At 38.6% G+C, this 20134-nt stretch overlaps 1 protein-coding gene and 1 long non-coding RNA gene across 10 annotated transcripts in view; one reads left to right on the top strand and one right to left on the bottom strand.

The window, feature by feature from the left end:
* chl1b (cell adhesion molecule L1-like b) overlaps positions 1–20134 on the bottom strand; it is a 687190-nt gene that overhangs the window by 13449 nt on the left and 653607 nt on the right. For 5 of the 9 annotated variants that reach the window (XM_069936961.1, XM_069936960.1, XM_069936963.1 and 2 more), the window contains 4 exons: positions 6073–6186; positions 5530–5691; positions 3801–3932; positions 2178–2250 (listed from right to left, as the gene is read on the bottom strand). In XM_069936961.1, the coding sequence (XP_069793062.1) occupies positions 2178–2250; positions 3801–3932; positions 5530–5691; positions 6073–6186 (481 nt within the window). The remainder of the gene's footprint in view (positions 1–2177; positions 2251–3800; positions 3933–5529; positions 5692–6072; positions 6187–20134) is intronic. The other 4 variants (XM_069936966.1, XM_069936965.1, XM_069936967.1 and 1 more) reach the window with 4 other exon arrangements.
* LOC138763203 (uncharacterized) overlaps positions 1–20134 on the top strand; it is a 43887-nt gene that overhangs the window by 15111 nt on the left and 8642 nt on the right. The window lies entirely within an intron of this gene.

Raw genomic sequence — 20134 nt, 5'->3', positions numbered from 1 at the left:
AAAATTACTAGTCAGTGGAGGGTCCCTTGAAGGAATGTAATTATGACACCAAAGAGGCGGAAAAAGTAATGGCACATGCTCAGTACAAAATTGGAAAAAGCAGCCCATCCATATGCTGTGTTTTTGTTTGCAACTGCAATGCTGCTTTAAAACAGGTTCTCAATTCTTAATTAACATACCCGATGTTTTAAGCACTACCTGGGCATCTGGACTTGGCCAGATATCACATTGGATAGTGGTGCCTGAAAGTAATCCCTCAGTTCTGGTCTTGGCTGAAGATATTAAGCAAGTTACACATTTAGGTTCTCTGAAAAGATTTCTGCCAGTTACCATAAACTGAATGATAACATTTCCATTCTGTATTAATCAAGGCACAATTGCAAAAGTAGTTTGAATGCTTCAATCAATAAAACTATACGTGTTGAATTGATTTTCTCTTTTTCTACACTGTAACTGTGATGCAGTCATGAAGATAACATCAAATAAAAGATCTACACACACACTGAAGATGTTATATTTAGTGAGCAATATCATTTATTTCTGCAGTCACAGATCAAGCCTGTGACTGAAGTAGCAGAATATTAATAAACAGCAAAGATGATCACAATTATCATTGATCAATGAGATTCAATGTTAATTTGACTGAATATTCTGCCGCACACAGAAACGTTTAAAAAATGGTGTAAGGAAAATGAAGCGCAACTAAAATTGGGGTACCAAGATGGATGATGCTGGGGTTAAAACCTTGCTTGTTCAAACTGGTGAAGAGAATGAACAGAATATGCGATGCCTGTCTACTTCTATAGTTCAGCATCCAGCTGTGCGAAGTGCACGGTTGACGGTCTTGGTGCCTCAGCATGGAGTTTGATTTGAAAACAGCTAAGCGTCAGTTTGTGTTTAATAAAGGTCGCTGACACCTCTTAAGGCAGGAGGTCAACTTGCACCTGGCTAAAGTTATTCCACAAGTCTGAGCAGGCAGCTGAAAAGGGTGGCAGAATATAGGCGGGATCAGGGACAAACATTAATCTAAATCTGGAGGTGTTGGTGACTGACCACCATCCCCAACCTCACCCCTGCATTTCACAGCTTGTACCCAGCTAGTAAAAAAAGGTGGGAGTAATAGGGATGTAATGAAACCCACAGAATTGGAGAAAGAAGGCTACTTGCACACTTAAATATTGTTCTCTGTGGTAAACCACTGTATGTATATATTTATCTGTTTGGGTACACCCATTAGCGACTGTACCTGTGGACCCTCCCACAGGTTCCTGAATGAATGTGTTTGTTCTACATCCTCCTCCCCAGTGCAGGACAGTCGAGCATCATGGATGTGCCTTTGTTCTCTAGCAGATAAACGCCGATCATTTTGCTCAACTTCAGTCACTGATGGAGCATCACTCTACTCATCGTGGGGCTGAGGGAAGACTTCCAGTACCTGGCAAAGCAGGCTTGATTTCTGGCGTTTTATGCCCGCCATCTCCATGGGTGAGGGGGGTCTCTGCTGCCAACTCTGCAGCAAATAGCTCAGGAGCTGAAGCATGAGGATTTGGTGAAGAGGAGAAAGTGAAAGGAGAAGGAAAGTTGGGCAGAGGCCCAAGTCCTATGAAGAACATGTAAAATTGTAAAAAGCTGATCAATTCAAATCCCCAATGCTCTGGTCACCTCCTGCCGCCGACCATCCACACAGCAATAATGCAAAGAGGTTTCCAAAAATATGATGTCACAGAACAAGCAGAAATCAAATCACCACACATCCATTCCTTCAGTGTCTTCCCCTTGCCTTTTCTGCCTTCCCCAGTGAATATTCCCCAGTGGAATGCTTCACCTCTTGTCGGGAGACGGCTGCAGACTTCCGAATGAGGGAATAGTTGCTGGGTTCAAAGGACGACTTCAAATTGAGGGAATTCTAAATCCTGTAATGTTGCAGTTATTGTTATGAAGTAACCAAGGTAAAAGTAACCAATAACAACATGGAAGTGAATTCTGGATTAATTTACCGTGACATGCAGCTTGAAAATAAATCGGTATAAAAATGTGTGAACTCCACTCTGAAGGAAAGCTGCCACAATGCTTGTGCAATGTTTACACATGGTGGCATTTTAAGTCAGAATGTAAAATTTCACAAGAGAGATCAAAATGGTGATGGTCTTTCTGCTCAGTTTTCTTCAGGTACTTACCCATATTCTCCAAATGTTTCCTCTTTCATTGGCTGAGCTTCTGGATCTGCCCGTGCATCTTCTTTATCTTTAACTGGAGAAGCAGATGAAAATGCAAAAGATATCATTCATCAAACTTTGCCATTGAAGTCAGAATATATCAAGTGTGCTTTTAATCTCAATAATTAATTTTTAAAATGTAATTTAGAGATACAAGCCCTTCCAGCCCACAAGGCCCCACACTGTCCAAATACACTCATGTGACCAATTAACTAACTAAAAATACGGCTGAACTCTAATGAGGCACAGATGAAAATGAGCTCGGTGTCTGAAACAAGAATAAGGATTCAAAGTTAAGACATTTGGCTCAGATTTATCTTGCTTCAGGAACATGTATGAAATAGCCAGAAATAATAATCTGATTTGTGTCCTGAGTTTTTGCAGCTTCACTTTTGGTGGGAGTTGTGGGTTGGGTGTTTGTATGGAAAGCAAGCGTCTATTCTTTCCTCGGTTGACATAGTATTCCTGTTTCCTTAAATCAAGCATATTCATGCCCTGCAATGTTTGGTAGTAAACATTTAGTTGAATGAATTCAAAATGAACCAAAGTTATAAGCTGTACATCTTGAACAAAACAAAATTCATTGATCATAATCAACTCTAATACATGTCGTTATTATAACTATTGCTTTGTGCTGTTCAATCAATTACTCAAAAATGATATTCTGTAACTACAACATTGAGTACTCCACGTGCATATTCTAATGAAGTGTTTTACATCATTCATTTGCAATTAGCTTTGTCTGTATTTTGGTTCATTGTAAATTCAATTTCTTGTCTTTCTTCAAAACATCAACTTCTCGGCAACATGTTTTCCTGAATATTTGATGGTGCAAGTTTTTTTTTAACTGAAGAAGTGATTACTTTTGGAAAATTTGCAGAAATCACAACCTCTCATTCTGGGCAGAGTATCTGAGTCGGTTATCAAAGGGCACTATTAAGATGTGGGATTTGCCTTCCAACTATTTCAAAAGCACCTTCAATAATTTATATAAATGCTGTTATAAGATGAAAAGAAGTAACATACAAAAGATTCTTCATAAGATGGTTTCCGACACAGTTATTTATCACGATCTAGAGGAAGGATAGTCTCCAAATTAAAGGAGATTATAGCACGAATGTTAGTGAAATCAATGTGCTATTAGTTTATGCCCTTTCATTATTTGTATTTCTTAAATGGAAAAAAATAATTGACAACTTTGGAACCAAACACTAGGCTGAAAGATAAATTTCTCTGCCATCTATATTGAAGAACTTTGAGTCAGCTCTCCAAATATAGATGTTGTAATTTTTTTTTTCAAAGATGTTTGCCTGCTGCTCATATTCTAATTATTCATGCACAGATCTAATGAAACACCTAAAAGAGATTGTAAATAGATTCTGTTTAGATAGCATTTTATTTTATCATTACAGGGTTAAATCCAAATTTAAAAGCTGATATTTGCTTCATGAGTGGACAGAATGATTTTTAAAGCTGTTCTGAAGACCTTTTCTTTCCTCTCAGACCCTGCATTCCCTCGATCAGAACCAGTCACCAGTTTACCCATTATATTCACACAGTTTGAATCATAAAATGAGAGCATACCTGAATATTTCCCTCCTTTGTTTCTCTTTATGAAGCAAGCAATTAGTAAAATCAAGGTAAGGAGAGCCACGGCACACATAAGGCCAATAAACCATCCTTGTGTTGATATTCCTCCATGTATTCCTGCATAAGCTGTTGTAGACCATATACCCAGTAATTAATCATTAAGAAAAGAAGTAATTAGTTGAATGAAGTGATCGTTGTAACCGTCAGTAAAAAAAGATAAAATGCAAGACAAATTGTAACAATTTTGTGCAATTGTGATATCGTTCTCATCTGCCAAATCAAAATGTCAAGAATTGATAAATATTTTGTGGATTTAAACTTGATGATGAGGAACTGATTGTTTATTTTGTGATACCTGTAAATATTCTAACCTGGCAATGAGCTCCAAGAATAAAATTTCATATGCTTCAGTGGTGCAGTTATACCTTTGAAAATGGATTTTTTGGAAAGAATTCTTCCATTGACATAATTTGTCCAAATTAAAGAAATAAACAAAAGGAGACAGGCATCATTTTGAATTTCCTCTCAAAGGAGCACATGGTATTGTTTACATTGTACAAAAATAACCTCACTACTGAAAATGATTCTATCCTTAATCTTGTCCATTGCCAACATTAGTACAACGGCCTTTTGTCAGGAGACAACCAGGTTTTAGTTGTTCATTCTATTGTCATTTTATGAATCGATGTTGCTACACATGAAGTGCAGAAAACAAATTACATAGTTACATTCTGAAAATGCAATTGTGGTTAACATTGTGTGTAATAACCATTTCTTCCTTATTAGATACAAATTTCAGCAAATTGCTCTTAACATCTGCTGTGCAAATACATAAAATTATTCAGGGAATTGAGAACAGGTTTGAAATTCAAAATGAATCTTGGATTATCACTGTGTGCTTGGTTATTGATTAGGTTGATTAATTCACTGTTTTCTCATCACGTCTAAACTTCGCTTGAAATACCAGTCACAAATGAATTATAAAGCATGGCAGTAAGAACCGGCTCAGGAAAGGGAAAGACTCAACAGCGCATGCATAACAATGCTTATAAATTAGCAAAAAGCAAGTTGAACCAACAGGATAGCAGCAAAGCATATAGAAAGCCAAAGAACTGAATGTAATGTGCAATAATATTCATGCAAATATGTGTTTTTCAGTATCTTGCACTTTAACAGTTCTTTTCATAATCTTAAAAATCATTATTTTTCTCCATAGCATCAACAATTCTTTTAAATATAAGCTGAGATTTCTCTCAGTGACGGAGCAGAAGTTGGACAACTCTCTGAGCTGAAAAAATGGGTTTGAGGGGAGGCAGTGATTGGGAGCAGAGGGCCATGCTAGAAAATGGAGAAGATACCAAAACAAGGAGTTCAATTGATTGCTCAGGGTGGGGGGGGGGGGGGGAATGGGCTGACTGGCAACTGGTCATGGGCGTTGCCTTGGGTTTGCTGAGATTTCCTGGCCAAACCTAGGAAGCCAAACTTAGGTTTGAAAGAGTCTACCCTTCAAAAGCATGTAGGTCATCCACCGAGGTTGAAAGGGGTGGGGGGGGGGGTGTTGAAGGGCAGCTTGACCCTTCATTCATCCTGGCCCAAGGCCCTGACTTTCACCACCACCACTGCTTCCAATCCTGCAACAAGCTCCGCCACTGGTTTTGTCAATGTTTCTTTTTAGCGCCTGACACGTTTGCTCACTAGATTTTGAATGGGACCAGTGCCTCACCTTTTCCCCTTGTTTCTATAACATCTTCAAAAATGCTATTGTTATCAGACCAGTTCTCAGCCATAAGCCGGATTGTATATTCAGTTCCAGGTTCTAGCCCTTCTAAGATGTGGAAATTTTGTGAAACATTTACTGCGTCTGAAATCTTCCATTTACCTTTACCTATGGAAATTGCATTAAGAAAATTAACTGCAACACAATGGCTGGGATTAAAATCCCAAAACAGCTCAAGTATACTCAAGTTAAAATATAAAGTTTATGTCACATTTATCACTGCATTTTATTATTTCTTAAAGTGTCACCATGTGTGTCTGTTATTGGTAGGTATATAACAATACATGTTAAAAAGGAACAATACATTCTTTTAGTTATCATAAAACTTGCCTGCAGCTGCTGCTAATTTGAGAGCAAGTTGTAAAGTAGTTAACTGCATTGATCTGCTTCATTAATCATAGTTAGCAGGGCTAGTAGGAAAGCGACATTAATAGGCCCATGGGGATTTAACTACAATTTCTGCAGAATTAGAAAGTGAGAACAGCTTACGGTTATTCATGTATGCAACATAAAATTCAGAAGCTGCATGTCCCATTCCTGGAATCCAGCTGATGTTTGCATATGTTGCACTTACAGAAGAACTGATGTTCAGCAAGACTGGAACTATTAAATAAGTAACAAGACAAGCAATATTCCATTAAAGCAGCATTGTTATTTGCAGATACAGGAAAGTGAACAGTAGAGTTAGATTACAACTTTATCAATAGCATGCACACTTTAGGGTTTGTAACTAGAGAACAGCTAAAGCAGTGCTGGGGGAGCTTCGGGCAGCTGATTAGATTCTGGTCTGAAAATCAACAGTAAGTGCATGTTTGTCAAACCCTGACACACTGCAGAATGCAACAAAGTAATAACTATGAATCAAAAACAATAAAGAACTAATTTTTGCACGTAAGTTTTTATTGTTGCTGACAAATAGCTGATGAGCAGAATGTTGCAATGGGGCTAATTGATCTAAGATCGAATTCAAATATTTTCATTTGAAATAGTGAAGCTTCAGAACAGCTAACTGTACAATATTCCATTCTGCAGTAAGGTGTCAGCATACAGCAAGCTCTGAATAAAAGAAAATGTGTCCATCTCCATCTTATTTGTGGTCAAATGAAAAAGTTTTGTGAAGCCCAAGGTAACAGATTCGAACAAATTGATAAAACTGATGAAATAGGAACCGAATAAGTGGCAGATTCTGCATAACCAAAATTGCGGAGAAACAAAATATTTTATCTGTCTCTATTACAACAATTTTAACAGAACAATGTTTGATTTCAACAGCTTGTCACTAAGGGCTTTGGAGAATTGCAATAAAAGGCTACAGAGTAGAAGAATTTTATGAGCACAAGGAAATGATTGCTGATAGAAGTGCAATTTAAGCAGTAGTTTAGCTCTAAGCCATGTCTCTTTAGTAACAAAAAAGAGGAAACATATTGTTCCCTGGTATCTCAGCTTTCAATACAATTCAAGGTCATTTTAAAATAATTATTTGTTGATTAATGAAGCAAGGCCTGTTTCATCACCATACCTTTTATACTGTATATAGACATTTTTAAAAAGTAAACCGTCCTATTTATAAATAATCCTTTCCAAGTGTGAAAGACATTCTGCTCATGTGTTCAAAGGGTGTGAATGCTTTTGCACACATGAGAACAATCTGTTAGAAAGGCATCATTTTCTTAAGTAAAAGTGCACAAATTTAGGAGTAATTTTAACCAATGCATTATGGAAATATGATCATTACTGTACACTTCATTTATAATAAAATAGATTTTCAACAAAAAAAAACATTTTCAGACTTTGAAAGTCCCATCATGGTTCATTCAATACAATCCCATGTCAGATGGCACAAAATACCATGTAATATGCAGTTAAAAGTGTTGTTTTGAATGTGGTAATTTCCCCCATCCCATTTCCATTTGCATATCATGAGATAGGGCAATTTGTAGTCCAAGTTTGAGAGGGATCAAGTTCTGTGCAGGTAAGATTCTTTTGACATGTTCCCTGCAGTAAACCTTAACAGTGCAAAACAGAGCTAGACAAAAAAGGACCAAATTCACAAATTTCATTTTGATACTCCAGTGTACACAGAAACAAAAGATAGTGTCATAACTTCGAGTAGTTTCCTGTAGTCCAGCATTTTAAATTCTTTGTTGCTGAAATTTTGGATATGATGCAACTTGACATGAAATACCGAGAGAAGACAGTGAATCATTATCCCCTTCCCCACCTGCAAGTAGTCCCAGGAATTAACAGCTAATTGGCCTAAAAAAGGGTCCAGTGTGGAATGAAAACTGTCTACACGTCAGCGTGAAATGACGTCATCTCATGCCGGGGACTGACGTCCTTGACCCCTAGTATAATCCCTCACATCTGCAGATGCCAGCATTGCAATCAGGCAGGTGTAGAATGGGACAGAAATGACCCAAGTTTTTGATATACATCGTGAATGTAAAGGAACAAAATATTAAAAAGGAAGTATAAACTTTGCTGTGGTAAAGTGGCAGGAGGAGAGAGAGAGAGAGGAAATAAATAGCAATAGCAGATTTTATTTAACAGCATGGGTAAATTGGTAGCACTATAACGCACAATTTATAAAGACCGTGGAAAAACCGATGGTGGACCTGACTTCCCAAAAGCCCTTGCGGCAGAGTAACCCCTCCACGAGTGCTCCATGCATGCAGTCATGCATATAGCCCTTTGTCTGCTGCACAGCATTCTGTGTGGGTAGGTCTGCCATCGCTTTTTCCCATGGTCTTTATAAATTGTGCGCGATTGCGCTATCAACTTTCCCACCCTGTTTAAAAACTGTCCATGATTTTGCTATTTATTGCTAGCACTTTCCTACAGTCCCTTATGAAGGTTTATATACGTTGCACAACAACAACAGGGGCTGAAGGGTTCATATTGTGCTGTACATAAAGCTTCATTATGTTCTATGATTACTTTGTTCAAATATAAGGTTATCATTGATCAGGATTTAGGGCAGGTGCACCATCGCTTGATGTGTCATAACATTACTGGTAGAAGGTAGAACACTCCTAAACCCGGGAATGGCTCCTTGCAAGGGTGAACATGTCCAGTGTCCCAGTTAAGAGTGGTCAAGTGCGAACAGCAAAAACATTATTCCTATCCCGGGACATTGAACAGCTGATTTGGTGGGGCACAAGTGTAAAAGAGGCTACTGGCAACTGGGAATGGGGCAGTAGTAGAAGTAAAGAAAGTGGAGGAGAATCCTGAAAGATAAAGCCAGAGACACAGAACTGTCAACAGAAATTGGAAAAGAATTTAAATTGAATAAAGACACAATTTGAATCACATACACACTGATATTCATTAATAATATGAAAATTAAATGTTGTATATTCTTCAAATATATTTAAACAATTCTTTCTTCTTCTTTGGCTTGGCTTCGCGGACGAAGATTTATGGAGGGGGTAAAAAGTCCACGTCAGCTGCAGGCTGACAATTAAGAACCAATTAAGAAACAATTAAGAACCAAATAAATAGTATTTTATCCAGATAATTTCCAGTGTTCACATACATCTAGATGAATATTCACAGATACATTACATCAACAAGACCAAATGCAAACTTGGCAACTGCTTTGCCAAAAACCTATGCTCTGTCTGTAATGACCATCTGGCGCTCCCAGCTGCAAGCCATTTTAAATCTCCTCCTAATTCCTACACAGACCTGTCTGTCCTTGGCCTTCTCCACTGCCAGAGTGAAGCCAAACAGAACCCAGATGAGGAGCACCTCTTAATCCTTCTGGGTAGCCAAATACTCAATAACATGTACATTAGATTGTCCCATTTTAGGTAACCCATTTTCCCTCCAATCTTTTTTCCTTCTGATCTGCCCAAGTCCTTTCACACATTCTTCTTTCTAATCCCCTGTCACCCAGTGTCTTTTCTTTCATCCACCTAGCTCTATCTGCCTGTCACCTTAACCCTCCTCCCCTACTGTTTCCACCTCTCCCTAATCTGGTTTCACTCATCACCTTCCTTTTTTTTTAAAAATCAGATTCAATTATCTGTTTTCTCCACTGATTAGTATCCAACCTCAACCACCAGCTCCACCTTCTGGTCTCCACCCATCTCCATCTGCCCATCAAACCCACCTCACCTTGATCTACCCCACTGCTTACCAGCTCCTGCCTTCCCCTCTCCACTTTTTAAAGGCTATCTTCACTTTACATGCTCTTAATGTAGGTTCTTGACCTGAAATGGTGACTGTCTCTCTCTCCACAGATGTTGCCTGACTGAGTTCCCCTCGCAGTATGTGCTCCAGATTCCGCCATCTGCAGTCTCTTGAGTCTCCAGCCACTATTATTTTTAATTTTAATGTCATGACATCCAATATCTAGTTGGTTATTTTCATACAGATACTACTCAACATTAAACAACAATGTAATGCCAATATTCTAAACTATTACGCCTGAAATATTGGCATCTTTACTAAACCATGGCATACAAAAACACCGTTTGACTGTTTCCTTCATTGGAACATTAGGTCCCAATCACTGCAGGTCACAAACTGAACAGCTTCTCATTGGCTTAGTTTTCAAAGTATGTTGGTGGAGACTTCATAGCCAAGAGGAATTACACAAAATATATTTTTCAGTACTGTATTTTATGCATGTATACTTGGGTTGCCACAATCCATTGGGAGTTGAAAATAGCATCATGCACTGAAAGTCATGTCCTTATGATATAATCGCTGCAGGATTATCTGTGCCAAGCATTTGCCCGAGGTACAATTTTAACACAAATATTTTGAAGGATCAATTTGAAATATCTGTATGTCTTTCAGTATCTTATTTGGACTTGATTTTAATGTTTTTAGCTTTTTTGGTTCAGATTGGAAATATTTGTAAAGCTTTTGCAGAGTGATGGTGAGACAAAGAACATTCTATTGCCAATTTGTAGAGAACCCTGATAAAAATTTAATATTCATGAACCAGGCCAATTTTCTTCTTCATTTTATACATCATAATCTGAAATTAACAGAATGAAGATTAAGTGTATTCTATTTGAGGCATTTTTTGTAAGGTCGATGAAAACCTCACATTGTTGTTTTTAACAGTTATCATAATGACTCACTATTTTAGATTTTATTTGTGTGCTCAGGTTGAGAATAATCACTTCGCACGATAAGAGTGGCATTGCTGGTCTTGAGCTCCAGCTGTACATAATTATGGTTTTTACACAGCCGCTGTGTCATGGGAAATTTTTGCAAAATTAACGCAACATTGGCTAGGTAAAATGTTCAGAATGGAAATGACTGACTCATTCCCACTCCAAAAATTTTCCTGTGGCAGTACTTGCAGACTGCCTGCCATCTACACTGAACTGCAGGTGGTCTGCAAGAAAGGGCTAAATGAATAGGACGATGTCAACGCTGTGACGCTGTACGTCGCATGCAGAGCCTACATCATGGTCAATGTCAATTCATGTCCAGCCAACAAAATTACCAAAACTCAGGTATTTAGTGTAAACATCCTTCCTGTGTGAACTACCAATCTGGTAGGTAAGTGCAAAAAGTGTCGATGGGAAATTATTGCAGCGGCTGTGTAAAAACCATAAATGATTTGCCTGAGGAGAACTAATACAACATTTCCAAGTTTGCTTGTGATGCTCAAGTGGGTGGGATTCTGAATATGAAGAATATAAAGAGGGTTCAAATAGATATAAACAGTTTGATTGACCAGGGAAAAATGTAGCAGGTTGAATGTTAAGGCAGGAAAATGTCACTTTATTCACTTTGGCAAACAACAGAAAAAGCAAGGTATATAGTGAATCGCAAGCTATTGGGTGGTGTAAATGTTTATTGGGTCCTGGGTATGCATGTACAGAAGACATTGAGAACCAACATGCTGGTGTGACAAAGGGCAAATGATCTGTTAGCCTTTGTATTGAGAGAATTTGAAGACAAGAGTACAAAAGTCTTAATGTAGTTGTTTAGAAGCAGGAGAAACATGGAGATTCACTCAATGAATTCATTCAAAATATAATTATAAATATATTTTTAAATGTAGACTTACAGCATGGTAACAGGCCCTTACAGCCCATGAGGCGGTCCAGTTTAATTACTCTAACCAACCTACAACCTTGTACCTTTTGAAAGGATGGGAGGAAACTGGAGCTCCCGGAGAAAACGCTCACAGACACAGGGAGAATGAACAAACTCCTTACAAGAGTTGGATTCGAACCCGTCACTGATGCTTAATAGTGGTGTGCTGACTGCTATATTAACCATGCCATATAACCATTGGTGGATGTCTGTTCAACAAAGGAATCGAGAGATAATGGGATTGTTCTGGAAAATGGCATTGAGGTAGAAAATCAGCCATGTTTTTAATGAGTGGGTGAAGATTTGAAAGATGGATTGGCCTCCAGCTCCTCAGACATACTCTTTCCCTTCTATAATGCTGGAGCTTCTTTATTCCAGAGACTTCAACTTTGGAGACAGGCCTTTTGTGAGGCATTTTATCAGTGTTTGGAAGGGAATATATATATCATCACATCAACCGAATTACCCTGATCCATCACCTCTGTCCCTTTGTCATCAAAGCTCTGTCATGTTTTTTGGATACAATGTGTTGATGTTCTCTTATCAATGCCATTCATCAAGACTGCTTAATTCTCTCCCTAATTATTCCTGGAACTGTCCCAGCAAATGTGGTTAATCTGGCTGATCTGTGTATCCTGACTGTATCCTCACGCCCATTCTTGAACAAAGGAACAATATTTGAAATTTTCCAATGCATAGACACTATCCCTGAACCTGCACTTATTTGGTTATGGCCAGGCTGATGCTGAACCAAAGATTTTTTTAATCCATTTTAAGTAAACTAAGCCTTTCTCAAAATTACTTTTCATCAACTTTTAGCCCAGCTAAATCCTGGTTTCATATTTCTTTGTTGAAATAAGTTCTGCCATGTTGCCTGACTGCACCAGTTCATGATGAAGTTTGCATTTGTTTCACATATATTGTAAATTTTTTGAGAGAAAAATAAGCACAGTTTTGCTTGCGATTTGCATGAGAATACTGAATTGACATTCTCCCCAAGGGTCAGTTAAATTTAATTGAACACTTAATGAGAATCAATTTATGACTTTTAAAAAACAATCTGCATGGGGGTAAACCCCAGCAACACTGTGGATAAAAGCAGTACTGAACAAGCTACCTCTTCAAACAGCCTCCAGTGAAGGTTAAAAGATTTAATTATGTCAGGGAACCAGAACTTGCTACAAAGAGGGTTTTGTTGTCAACAATTCTGATTGGACTCTTGCACATCATTAACATTGCACATTATTTGAGCCAGACATTCCATTTTTGTCTGAAGGTGACATTAATGTTTTACTGTGATGATGTGACTCACTAGCAATGGTTCTATATCATCTCACATTGATTGAAAACAATTGACATTTTCTTTAATTTGTTAATTATTTATTATTACCTGAAGCAAATCATTTCAAATTCTATCAAATGTTGGTAATTTGTAATTAGGCTTTCTTAAACGGTATTTATAGTCCCCAGTCTCTTTTTTTTGTGAGTAGAGAAATTAATCTTTTGAAAGAAGGAAAAATACAGATTAGTGACATCTAATTTTTAAGAATGAACTGATATTCTGGTGAATGAATGATAGTTTTAGAATTAGCAAATGTTACACCACACTATTAAATTCTGTAGAATGGGAGCCAATGGTTTTAAGGTTTCAAATAAAATTAGCCTGGGTAAGTCTCAAGTTCAAAGAAAATTCAAATATATTAAGTAAATTTAATCAAACCATTTTCTTATTGGTTGGTTGAAATAAAATGCAACTTTATATATTTCTGAAGCTGGACATACATTATCAGCTAAAGGTATAAATTGACAACAAATGAACCAATTTATTTTGGCCAAATCCAAGTCATGTTTAAATTTAAATTTTTATGAATTCAGATTTCATTTACAGAATTCATTAGCCACAGAATTTTACGGGCAAAAACAAAAAAAGGGCCAAAGTACAGATTCTGAATAGGAGTTATTTCAGAATAATTGTTACAATACTCATTCTTGTGTGAGGAAAATCAACAAATGGAGAGCATCCTTAATAGAACAAATCTGGATTTATTCTTTACTTTGATAATGCCATCTCAAAGAGAAAATGTTCTTTTGTCAGAATTTTTGAATAAAGAGTATAAGATGTTAACAGCAAAATAAAAAGAGAAGACAAAAAGCTGGGAGTTTTTGTAGAGGTCTTGGATTTCCTGACAAATTTGGAAAATCATATCAGTGACTTTATTCTGCTGCTATAATTCACATTTTAGGTGCTTTTTGTTAATATACTTTTTGTTTTTAAAAACAGTTCAATTTTGAATTTCAATTATTTTGGTGGCACTGTAATTGGATTAATTACATTGATTATGTACAAAGCTGGTGGTCAGGTAGATCCTAGTCTGCTGTGAAGTTTTCAGTGCTATTTTATTGGTAGGGTTTCATGAGACCTTGGTGCCCATTGAGAATGATGAAGGAGTTACCAATGCTTTGGGCCAGGGAAGTTTATATCTGGACCAAGTTAGAATGGGCATGTGGGCCCTACATGCAATGATTTGAGGTGGTATGAATGGGTTTGCAAGAGCTGGTCCAATATCATGATTAGACAGAGTCAACATAGTTTTACATTGGTGGGGGAGGCGGGGAGAATCAGGTGCGAAAGAGAATTTTTGAGGATGTAATTTGCAGAGTACACAAAGAAAAACCAGTAGATGAAGTAGATTTTTATGTTCTTGGTAAGGTAGGACAATTATAACAAGGTATAGGCCTGTGTGCTTGTACAGTCAGTATAACAGCATGGTTAGAAGACTGGCTAAAAGATAAAAAGCAGCAAAGATGATTTGTGGACTGACAAACTAACAGTGAAGTAAACCTCAGCTGTTCTGAATGTATCTTTATGGCTTGCATGAAAAAAATAGAGTGAGAATATTTCAGCATTTGCCAATGTAACCTACCGTAGCTAAGAGTGGAACTGAGCTATGAAGAGGATGTAAATGGGATACAGAAAATTACCAAGGGTACAAAAAGACAGAAGATGATGTATGATGTGAGAAAATGTGAAGTTGTGCAATTTGGAAGATAAGTTGAAAAACAGAATGGGAGATTTGAAAGTGTGTACAGAGGGATCTGGTGTGCCAGTTAATGAGGCACAGAGATTAGACACTGCAATGAATAAGGAAGGCATATATTTTTATCCATTGTTGCAAAATGTCTAGAGTGAAGAATCACCAAAATATCACAGCAAGTGAACTTGATTTGAGATTGTCTAGCCTTTCAAACTACCTCATTCAGAGTGTCTCAGTAGAACATACCTTCCTTGTGGCAGGTGGTGTGCAGATTCCTGAGTGACAGGTTGAGCAATCAGGAGAGATTAAATGTACTTGGTCTCAGAAAGTGAGAAAATCTAATTAAAACATTGAGTGTTAGAGCTAATAATCTTTTTTTGGTAAAGTCAGGCCAATTGTGAAATTGGACATGGGTGCAGACTGATTTTTCCTTAGTTTCAGACACACACTGAATGCTGGCTGGTTCTCCATGAGTCCATTTTGACTTTAATCATGGCCTATTAAGGATTGTCTTTCATGACTTGGAACATTTTTTCTCTCAATGTGAATACCATGTCTGGGAAGCACAGAGGCAACACGGTGAGAGAGGCGATTAGTGCAACACTGTTGCAGCACCAGTGATGGGGGTTCGAATGTGGCGCTATCTGTAAGGAATTTGCACATTCTCCCTGTGTCTGCATGGGTTTCCTCCAGGTATTCCGGTTTACTACCATCATTCAAAAATGTACTGGGGTTATAGGTGAATGAGGTGTAATTGAGCACCACGGGCTTGCTGCATGTCTAAATTTAAAATATAAAATTTATCCTGAGTCTGTATTTGCTGGTCATGGCATGAACTCCAAGGCATCTCTGGATGCTACACACCCATCTTCAGGAAACCTGTGCCAATTTTCATTAAGGACCTGGTGTTTTGCTCTCTCTCTCTCTCTCTCTCTCTCTCTCTCTCTCTTTCTCTCTCTGTAACTATGATTATCTCGCATAGTTTGACATGAAACCCAAAAGCAGAAGTAGGTTAAAGGTGGCTATATCCTTACTCAGCACCCACAGCCTCATGTCCAAGTAGAGTAAGGTAGGCAAGTATCAACAGCAGTGGACATATGGAGCCCATCGTGAGAGATCAATTTTTATAAAGAGCCTGAAAAGAGAGTCATGATGCTATGATCTACCCCACAACATAAACATGATCACCAATTTGGAATGACAACAATTCATTGGGAGAATGCAGGTGAAGAATAAAATCCCTTCCATCCTGCAGTGAAAGCCCACCTGCACTGAATATAACCAAGAAAGGAATGGTTACTTCATCTGTTACTTATGTGACTTTTTATAAAACCTCTTTTTATCCTGATCAATGACACCATATACTCTTCTTGACCTTTGCACAAAATATAATTTCCTAAAATCAATGATATTCTACAGTTCTGAACACTGGTTCAGATTGTCAGTGTTTTGTATTGCATACCACTGTTTACAGACATGCTCTCGCATTACCAATGCTTTCACACAAAAGGCAGAGTAAAGCTTCAGGACTTTGGTGCAATGCCAAACAGATGTTTCATCTCATGTTGTGGCATCTTTCCCTGCCTCACGAGCAGCTCTGTCAGAGATGTCCGCAATAGATCAGACTAGGTCCTCTTCACCTGTCATTGTGGACAAAATACCAGGAAACAGTGTGGCATGTTCCTGAATGTCATGTCTGTACAACGTTCAATGTTCCCTGTTTGAGATTCTTCCCTGCCCTTCGACTCAGCATTGAGTCAAATATTGTGCTGAGTTTCATCAGCTGAGGGCCTGATATGCTTTATATTTGGCCCCATTTTTTTAAACATGATTTTATAGTTAATTCACCTGTTTTGAAATGCCTTTGATTAGCAGAAAGAGATACAAAGATCTTTGACAGCCAGTCATCAGACCACAGGTGGAGGACCTTGGGATCCACTGCCTGAAGGCCTCCAGATCAATTGGTCTCCTGGGGCTGCAAAGGTGAGAGAAACCATGGGAGTGGAGTCACAGGATAGCACTATGGGTCATTCGCAGTCATTGGTGGAATGACATGACAGCCACAACATGAGTCCTAATTATTTCACAGTCATGTGGTCTCCTAAAATGTAGCTATCAATGTGAAGGGGAAGTGTCATTCAATATCCAGCTACAATCAAGCACAGTAATTTAACATATATCAAGTTTAAATTCAAAATTGTACACATATAACCCAATGAAACAATGTCTCTCCAGACCATGTTGCACGCTCAAAATCACAAAATAAGCAGTACATAAAGATCACATTAATAATTAAAATAAATACATATAAATATTTGGGGTGATTTTCACTTTTATAGGTTAGAGTTCATCAGTTTCACAGCCTGTGGGAATCTGCTATTTACCAGCCTGGCAGTCTGATCTTTAAAATTTAAACTTAAATGCAGACATAAAGCTTGATAACATTTTGGCTCAAGTCCTTGCTGCCATATTTACACCCTATTAACCCTGGTACGTTTTGAAAGATGGGAGGAAACTGGAGCCCCCTGGGAAAACCCATGCAGATGCGGAGAGAAAGTACAAACTCCTTACAGACTGTGCTGGATTCGAACTGTGGTCCTGAACGCTGGTGATGTAAAGGCATTACGCTAACCACTACGCCAACCATGTCACCCTGTTTTGATGCTCCTGTTCCTTTCTTTTGATGGTAGTGGGTTGAAGATACTCTGCACTGGATGGAAAGGGTCTTTTCTAATTCCTTGAGCCCTATTTAGACAATGCTCCCAGTAAATGTCATTTATAGAGGAAAGGAGACCTTTGTGATCCTCTCAGCTGTTTTAATTATTCTCTGTGTTGACTTCCATTCTGATGCTTTGCTTCCAGAACACAAAATGATGCAGCCAGACAGGACACTCTAAATTGTGCTCCTGTAAAAGGTTGTCAAGGTCGGGCTGATAGCCTTGCCCTCCTCAGCTTCCTTAGGAAGTGTTGGCGCTACTGCACCATCCTGACCAATGAGGAGGTGCTATGAGTCCAGGATAGGTCATCCCTTATGTGCTCTCCACTCTTTCCATGACAGAACCATTGATATGTAGTGGAGAATGGTTGACTTTCATTTTCTGAAGTCCATTGTTATATTCTTTGCCTTGTCCACGTTGAGACTCAGGTCATTGTTTTTGCACCATTTTACGAGCCTTTCAACCTCCTCTCTGTAATGCGACTCATCCTTTTTGCTTATGAGGACAACGACTGTTGTATCATCCACAAATGTGATTATTCTGTTGAAACTGAATTTGGTCGTGCAGTTATGAATCAGTATCGTGAAGGACAGAAGATCAGTCATTGCAAGATATGCAAAAATACTTGATCCTCCACATCCTTTTGCACAAGATAGAGATGGACACCTTCACAATCCTTGTCATCACTTGCTTTTGACAATGTGTTCAGCTTCTCTGTGCAATCTGTAACAGCCCTGTCATGAAAGAATCTCAATTGTGGTTTTCCTCAATGTCTCTGGGACTCCAGGAAACCTTTTACCTTTGCTGTGGAAGTCCCTCATCTAGTGTTGAACAGAAAGCCACAAATGCCTCTCATGCAGGGATTCTCAATCTTCATTTACTCATATACCTTGAGGCATTCCTGACCCATAAGGCTGACTGTCCATTTCTCTCTGTGAATTGTACCTGATCTACTGAGCTCCTCCACCTTCCTTTTATTTTCTGAAGCATTCCTTCACCGAATGTGCACCACTTTTAATAAACCTGTGAAGGGGAGGGGGTGCTGGCAAGCAGAAGCCCCTTCCCAGACCACCAATGGGATTTTTGTTTTGCTTTAGTGAGTTGGTAATAAGGTCCCTGTTGAGATCACGTCAGGTCATGGAAGAGTACAGCACTGGAACAGGCCCTTTGGCCCACAGATCTATGCAAAAGATGATATCTAAGTGAAACAGAAAACTTGTTTTTGCACCTGATAGATACCCCTCCATCCCCTTCATATTCTTGTGTATATCTGAAAGTCTCTTGAATGTTATTATTGTATCTCCATCCATCACTGTTCCTGGCAGCCTGTTCCAAGCACCTATATTTGCCCAGCATGGAAGTCTTAACCTTCTTTCCCCTCACCTTAAATGCTTGTCCTCCAGTGTGTGAGACCCTTGTTCTGGGAATGTGATTCCAACTGTCTCACCCGATCAATGACTCTCATGATTTTGGAAAACTCCATCAGGTCACCCCCTCAGCCTTCTACACGTTTGTCCCACAGTTCATACCTTCCAAATCAAGCAACATACCGGTAAAAAAATCTTCTGTACTCTTCCAAAGCCTCCACATTCAAGTCATTAATATATAACACAAACACTGGGGTCCTGATGCTGATAACTGTGGAAGGCCACTCAACACAGGCCTCCAGATGGAATAACAGCCTTCTATCACTACCCTTAGTCTTCTATGAACCAGCCACTTTCAAATTCATACTATCAACTCACCATGGATCCCACACATCTACACCTTCTGAATCAGCCAACCAGGAGAGACCTTGTCAAACACCTGACTAAAATCCATGCTGACAACATTCACTGCCCTCATCAACAACTTTGTTATCTCCTCCAAAAATTTATTGGTAAGACAAGACTTATCCCTCACAGAAGCCTCTTGCTCCAGTGCCATTTTGCCCACTTCTGTGCTTGATCCTATGTATAGTATTATGTTATTAAGTGAAATCTTGTCCTGGAGAAATGCAATTTCATTTTTATAGCTCTTTTGCTATGCTTATCCAAAGATATCCCTGGATATCTTTTCCAATAGTTTCCTGCCACTGACGTAAGGCTTACTGGCCTATAATTCTTTTTTTCCATTTCTGAATATAGGATCAAGATTAGCTACACTCCAGTCCACTGGAGTAAGGATGCAAAGATCTTTGTCAAGGCTCACTGGGGATATAACCCATCAAGCCCAGTGACTAATACTCCTCTATAGACCCAACATCACCTCTCTCTTAATTTCAAAGGTTGTTTCAAGAAATTCTCCTGGACGTACTTCTCAAATTAGCTCCATTTAAGCCTCTGGCACTAATCAGTTAATTTTGTGGAAATGAGTCTTCTACAATGACAACCCTGTTGCTTTTGCAACTTTCCATAGTTTCTGTGTATCTATTCCTCCACCTCTCGATGCCCTTTGGGAGGTATACGAGCACTATCAAAGTGATTGCACCTCTTTATTCCTGATCTCCACCACAAGGCCTCAGTGGTTGAGCCCACCATTAGGTCCTCTCTGGTGCAGCTGTGAAGCATTGCTATGCCTATGCCCATTTCACCTCCTTCTCTGTCCTGCTTAAAACAACAGTCCTGTCCCTCTTACAGTCTTGTCTCCATCAGATTGAGGTACTAATTTCTTTTGCCTAAATTATAAAACTCTTTGCTTTAAAATAAACACACTTCAGCTCCTCAGTCTCATTGTGACCATTCATTTGTCCTT

This window comes from Narcine bancroftii, chromosome 5 (genome assembly GCF_036971445.1).
Source record: "Narcine bancroftii isolate sNarBan1 chromosome 5, sNarBan1.hap1, whole genome shotgun sequence".
NCBI lineage: Eukaryota > Metazoa > Chordata > Chondrichthyes > Torpediniformes > Narcinidae > Narcine > Narcine bancroftii.
This window is presented reverse-complemented; position numbering and strand designations above follow the sequence as displayed.